The 7378-nt window shown below is 30.4% G+C and overlaps 1 protein-coding gene across 1 annotated transcript in view; it reads left to right on the top strand.

The window, feature by feature from the left end:
- The first annotated feature begins 2246 nt into the window (after positions 1 to 2246).
- LOC106459275 (ribosome biogenesis protein BMS1 homolog) overlaps positions 2247 to 7378 on the top strand; it is a 54041-nt gene continuing 48909 nt past the window's right edge. The window contains 3 exon segments of the mRNA XM_013918884.2: positions 2247 to 2350; positions 4115 to 4333; positions 5291 to 5481. Coding sequence (XP_013774338.1) covers positions 4164 to 4333; positions 5291 to 5481 — 361 coding nt within the window. The 5' untranslated portion in view covers positions 2247 to 2350; positions 4115 to 4163.

The raw sequence follows: 7378 nt of genomic DNA, 5'->3' as shown, positions 1-7378 counted from the left end.
AATTGTGGTTTTGCAATAAAACACTCAAATATACATACATATTGAATGCTGCATTGAATTCTACTCAGTAACTTCTCAATAAACATTTCACTAGCTTATGATTCAGTGATTACTCGTATTTATTAGTCAAAGTTACTAAACTCTTATTATCTTGTACCCTCAGCTAACATCTAAATTCAAACATTGAGACTATAGCTACAATATTAATTATGGTACGTGCTGGAGTTGAAAATTTTTTCTTGCTTAACGTTTAATTCAATTTCATTCTTCAAAATAATACAATGGTCAGTGATTTTGGCTTTTTAAGTGTTTACAGAGATTTCTTTTTCAGTTATTCAGCTTATCTATAGCGTTTTTCTTTGATTTTGTATAATTCTTAAGCTAACATATTTGCTACTTATGTTAGTCACTTTCTTTGAAAAAGGTGGACAGCACAGTAAAAAAATAGTTGGCTTAAAAAAGTTTTGTCATTTATATCAACTAGTTGATAAAATAGTGAGATTTTTTGTTTTGTTTTTTACCATTTTAATCATTTTTACACTCAATTTATTTCTAGAGTAATGCTCATAGCTTAGGCTTTGTATTTCCTTATTAAAAATTACACAATACAAATTTAGAGGAAAAATTAATTATCGCACTCATACCAAATTGATAAAATGTGTTTATTCTAATAAGGTCGTTGTTTATTATTTTAGCTCAAAATTACACAACTGGAGATTTGCGCTTCATCCGTTGTTGGGAATCGAGCCCCGAATTTTAGTGCTATGACAGTATAAGCACTAAAGATTAGCACTGCACCAATTTGGATAACTATGCAGTAGTACAAGTAACTAGTATATTAGAAAGTTCGTGTAAACACCATGGATTAATCGTTTTACCGTTCGTAAATTTTTCAAATGGCTCTTTTTGTTATTTTGTAATTTATTGTTTACTAGCTGGAGTTATGTAAATTCATGATTAATGAAAGGTTATCTTAGGACATGAAAAGTTGCTACCCTTATATGTAATTGTAAAAAACGCAAAAAACGCCCATAAAAAGTGCAAAACACAAAATGTGAAACCGCAAATTTGCATGTATCTCCGCATAAATCCAACAAACCTTCATGCCAAATTTGAAGATCCATCAACAGTGTGCGAAGTAGTGGTAAAGGGTTTGTTTTGAATTTCGAGCAAATTTCGAGAGCTATCTGAGCAAGCCGTCCCTAATTTAGCAGTGTAAGACTAGGGTAAGACAGTTAGTAATCATCACTCACCGCCAACTCTTGGGTTGCTCTTTTTACCAACGAATAGTGGGATTGACCGTAACATTATAACGCCCCCACGGCTGAAAGGGGGAGCATGTTCGGTGAGATGGGGATTCGAACCCGCAACCCTCAGATTTCGAGTCAAACGCCCTAATCATCTAGCTAAGCCGGGCCAGTAGTGGTAAAAACGCAAAAACGCCCATAGATACAGCAAAATGCAAAATTGAAAATGTGTATCTCTCCATGGACCCAAGGAATTTCCATACCACATTTGGTGAATATCCGTCCACAGGAGGTGAGATAGTGGTAAAAAATGCAAAAACGCGAAAAAAAACGCAAAACACAAAATTCAAAAACAAAAGTTTGAATGTATCTTCCTATGGACCCAATGAACCTCCCTACCAATTTTGGTGAAGATATCCATATCCTGCGAAGTAGTTACATGGACATACAACAGACACTACTATTATATTTGTATAGATATCTTGCAATTTACAGGAAATTCTTTCGTTGTTGGATAGTATTAATAATATGTATTTCTATTAATAGGCCAGTGTAAGTAGACATTTTGGCAATAAAGCTAAAAAACAAATAAACAAACAAACAACAACAACAAATAAAAAACGGCCTTTATTGTCTAGTTAATAATTTAAAAAACTTTTTATTTTTGCCAACTTTTTGTCATTGTGGCTGTATCAGGACTAGTACTAGTAGACATTGAGAGTTAAAGACGGCTAATATATATTATTCAGACTATCATGTACATTAGATATTGTGATTAGTTGGCATGGAGATTTTGGTTTAATTAACTCAGTAAAACGTACAACTAAACTTATTTTATTATCAACTTAACCCTGAATTTTAGCCGTGTTTAGCTTTCGTTTCATTTTGTTTTACAAATTACAGGGGACCTATTTAATTGAATAACTGTGTATTATTATTATTTTTTCATATTATAATATTTTTAAAAACCTATTTTATAACCTTTATACGAAATAGCTTATACTGATAGTCTAGGTCCCCTAAGCCTAATTTCGAGCAATGGGTGCATGTGAATAGTGTTTGAACTCTTGAGGTTTAAGTTGAAATACTCATTTGTTATCAAGGTAAAACAGGTTATTCTAAGTTTTGTGTAAGTAAAATATTCATTCGTTTTTACAAACGAACTTTGTTGTCTCTCGCTATGTATTTTTCTGGCATGTGTAATAAAATTAATTTAGATGTTTTCAGATTACTTTGCGTAGTGTCTGCGATATAAAACTTAGTTAAATTTTTAAAAGCAAAATGACATTTCGTTTCGCGTAGTATTACTATTATTACTAATAGTAATAGAAGTATATATTTAGACAAGTACTCATGAAACATCTCAGAATCTTGCGAGCTGGAGTAAGGAAAGAAATAATAAAAATTTTCAGATATCCCTACAACTACTGAACTAGTACAACTACAAGTAAATTTAATAACAAATTTGAAGATGTAACAAAATCAGTATATAACCCATTTACTTATAATTAAAGATTGATAATTCTCAGTAGTGACTACTTCCACAATTTATAACTTGTAATCACTTTGTGCACTGGATTAATCATTTAATGTAAAACGTAAACTAGACACTACTGTAATTTTTATTTTAGCCTAGGAAAATTTGGATAATTTTGAGGTACTTGATTTCTCAATTTTATGTTATTGGTTAGCAGGTTCAGGGATAATCTTTAGTGTCAGATTTATCTATAACTACAAATAGTGCACAAATTAAGTCTGCACACTGCTTCTACTAGAAGTTCTAGGGTTAGTTTATTTACATCTTTCATTATATTAATGTTGACATGATGGTGGTACAACAGTAGGTATCCGTTGTTAAGTATACAAGTCCTATGATGTGATTTTTTGCAGTAAATGGATATTGTATTTAATGGCTAAATTGTCTTTAACATACTTTTTTATTTCCTTGTAAACAAGAAAGATGGTATTACTTTAAGTAATTTAGTTGGTCATTATAAATAAAGGACTTGCAGTAGTATTTTCTATGTTTTTTCAATGAATAATTAAAACCTGTTTGTTATTTTATAGAAGAGAACACATTTGATTTTTGAGGAAATGGATATATGAAATAACTGTACAGTAAATGACATTTTTATCAATTTGTCAGTTAAAATACTAGTGTAAAAATGAGACATAAACCTTGTAGTAAAAGTTTTAGGTAGCTGAAAGTGGTGAAGAAAGATAATCCAATAGTGTATCAGCTTGAACAAAGAGCTCTTTGATGACTTGTACATTTTTGATATATTGATGGAACCTAGGCTTGTATGGAACTTAATTCCACAAAATATAAAAATAACAGAAGTTATAGTTATCTTGTAAAGTGAGAGTATATGCTTAAAGTATAAAATGTGATTTCTTAAATTACTGTTATAACTGTGAAATTATGGGAAATCAGGCCAAATCCCACAATTTTGAGATATAAGTAAATATGTATCAGGTGTGTACTGAATAAAAATTGAAATTTATTAGTTTTCCATGAATAAAGAAAAACTGCTTTATTTATAACTTGAATAAAGTTACAACTACTTTAAAAGCATTATATAATTATAATAAGAGTAAAGCATCAAAGATATATCAATGTAATTACAATAAGAATATAAAGTATGTTGGGAATTAACTGTTATAATGGTACTTGTGCTTGAAATACCTTTATTATAAAATATATGATGTACAACTTACATTTTAAATATATATATGTATATATATATATATAATACATAAGTGATGTATTGTGCTTATATTTGGTTCTTGTTTCTTATATAAATTGTTCATGACTTATACTTACTTGTCTTGATTAATCTCGTATTCAGTTTTTTATTATCTTTCAGTTTGGATCTACTTTAGAAATATACTTCAGTGGTTTCTATATACATAACAATGACTGAAGATGAAGAGCATCATAAAGGCCATCGTGCTCGACACAGTGGACGTAAAGCCGAAAAGAAGAAAAAGAAAAAAGATGTTGAAGATGGATTGTCAGCAAAACAAAGAAATCCTAAAGCTTTTGCAATCCAGTCAGCAGAAAAAGCAGCACGACAATTTCGCAGGTCAGTATAAAAATACTTCAGCAAAACTTAAATGCAAGTATCTCCATATTGACATATCTGTATGACACACTTTCATTTTTTTAACGAATTTATTTTAACCAAAAGAGAAGTATAGTTGTTTACTAATTCATCTTAGTTTTACATCACCTATTGGTACTAGCTTCTCTAAGCAATCAGTTGTATTTTTTTTTCATTACCTTGTAATTTGTAGGTCCAATGCCAATTTTGATATTAATGAAAAAGATAACTATGCTACATGTAAATCTCTAATTTCTGTTTATGTATGAGTAACCCTTTGTTGTTGTTATTCATGATAAAAATTCATACAGTCTATTTGAAAGAGTCCAGTATGATGGCAGTTAGTATTTTTTAAAAGTTTCTTTGAATGACCTTTAGTTGACGCGTTTAAAATGAAGTTGACAAAGTGTGACTTGTGTTTTGCAAATAAACTGTACAAGAAACTTACAAACATTTTATTAATAATTTATGAGTGATAACTGATGCTAATTTTAACACTCTTACAATATCGTTTTGATAACTTGCTTCTTACTTTTCATGTAAATAAAAGAAAAACAAAAAACTTTTCAGTTCTTTTGTGAATCAGATAGTATATGTGGAGGGAAGCATTAGATTGTAAAACAAAAATCTGACAGAATATTGAACGAGTTCAGAAACCTAGGTTAGTGTCTTTAATGAGAGAGAGAGAGAGATTGGTCCATGTATTAAAAAAATAACTTTACATCAGTGGCATAAGACATCCAAAACCGATTAGGTTTTCCAGGCCTAATAAAAGTGATGGAAATTAGACTTGACTGTAGATGTTTCTTAATCACAGTAGTGAAGGACTAATAGAGAAATACAAGAAAAAATATCTGGTGAAAAGCATTATTTTGATGTTTATATCAGTGATGACAGTTTCATTTATTGTGAAATTCAATGGGAAACTGCTTACTTTAGGACCATGGACATTCAGACTAAGAAACATCATATCCCTCATGTTGACCGGACACCTCTGGAGCCACCACCAGTTATTGTGGCTGTTGTTGGACCTCCTAAAGTTGGAAAATCTACGTTAATTCATTGCTTGATCAAAAATTACACTCGCCAGGCTATGTCTTCTCTTAAAGGTCCAGTTACAATTGTGTCTGGTAAGTTTTCATTTTTATAACGTAATATATCAAGATTAGTATAATTTTTGACAGATAAAATAATGCACATACCTGACTGTCTTACTCATTTTTATATTTAAAATAACTAGATGATAAATAATTAGTCCTGAAATTGAAAATCAATGAGCTAAATGGCGTGTAGAAGTACAGTAAGAGTAAACTTCCTAAACAATTCCATATTTAATGTATGGTATTTTATTGTTATTTTTCATTAAGCAACAACTTTATTATTTTTACTGTAGAGTGCCAACTTATGGAATAGAAGAATGTAACCCTACATCTTTATGTTATCGACATTTGCCCTAGAAATGTCACATATTCCTAATACGCATCTTGGCTTGTTTATGGCTAATAACATCCTTTGATTGATAACCGTAATGAACAGTTATGCGATGTTTGTTAACCCAACAAAGCTTTTGATTGTCTTGCGGTCTTTCAAGTTTAATAATCAAGGTTTTGAGGTTATCTCTAACAACTGACATGTTGTCTGAGTTTTTCTTTCTTGAATTTAATGAAATAAAAACACGTCAGAAATTTTCGTAACATTAAAAGTACTTTTAACAGTATGTTGCTTGTGAAATTAAATGTGCACATCACATGTTACTGTTTGGGAAATTTAATTTCTGTTTTTTATTATTTTATACTCATGGTTTATCAATCTAAACATATAATGCTGTATTATACAAAAGCTTTTTTTTACTAGAATTTCACACATAAATTTAGAAAAACTGTAAAAGTAAAATATTTCTTGTTACTTTGAAAAAGTATTGACTGTTAGCATAAATCAATGATGAATTTTTTAAACTCTGTAGATTCATGTAATACTTAAATTTTATTCATATTTCAGTGACCTTTTTTTATTTTAAGTTGTCATACATTACAGGTTAATCTTGTCTTTGACAAGTTGACTCTTTATTGTGTCTTCACAGTGTTCACACAATGCTGGTTTTCATGAGCACTCTTTGTCTAACCAGTTGAGTTCCAAATTGCAGTAAATTTAAGGGACTTTAAGGGAAGGCTTGGTAGATATTTGAATGGTAAGGGATGGCTTTGAGAGTTTTATTTTTAAGTTTAGTGGGTGGGATGGTCTAGATGGACCAACAGATCTCTTGTTATTAAATTATATATATCAATTCTTTTATGGTTCAATCATAGATGCTTACATCTAGCAAGACACTTCAATTCATGGGCCTGCTGAAATCCTCACCGAACATAAATATTGCTTTAATACATTATGTTGTCACAGTATATTTGCCAGAGGCTGGAAAAAATACTGTTACTTGTGTCATGTGGCCACTTTGTCTTTCAAATTCTCTTCTTTTCCTTTTGGTTGAAAAAAAACATTCCTTTGCGATGATAATCTTTTTTATTTTAAACTACCCACCAGGAAAGTTAGGTTGATTTAGTTAAATTCAGCTAAGGGGCAAAGTTTTATATTAAGACAACATTTAAATAGTAAATGTAATTTTAAAAGTGTCCTTTTTTTGTACATATGTTGTTTGTGAGTTGGGCTGTTTTGGAAAAGTAAAATTATTCTTTGATAGATTGTTTAGGCAGAGTATACATAATGAAATTTAGTTGAATGGACGGCAACTGCCTGTTGTAGAAACACAAGTATACAGGACGACGTTCCGAAAGTCTTCCGCCTTCTGAAGACGAAAGGCAGAAGACTTTCAAAACGTCGTCCTGTATACTTGTGTTTCTACAACAGGCAGTTGCCGTCCATTCAACTAAATTTCATTATGTATACTCTGCCTAAACAATCTATCAAAGAATAATTTTACTTTTCCAAAACAGCCCAACTCACAAACAACATATGTACAAAAAAAGGACACTTTTAAAATTACATTTACTATTTAAATGTTGTCTTAATATA

Source organism: Limulus polyphemus, unplaced genomic scaffold, assembly GCF_000517525.1.
Source record: "Limulus polyphemus unplaced genomic scaffold, Limulus_polyphemus-2.1.2 Scaffold584, whole genome shotgun sequence".
NCBI classification, from domain to species: domain Eukaryota; kingdom Metazoa; phylum Arthropoda; class Merostomata; order Xiphosura; family Limulidae; genus Limulus; species Limulus polyphemus.
The sequence above is the reverse complement of the archived record's forward strand: the minus strand, read 5'-3'. Positions and strand labels throughout refer to the sequence as shown.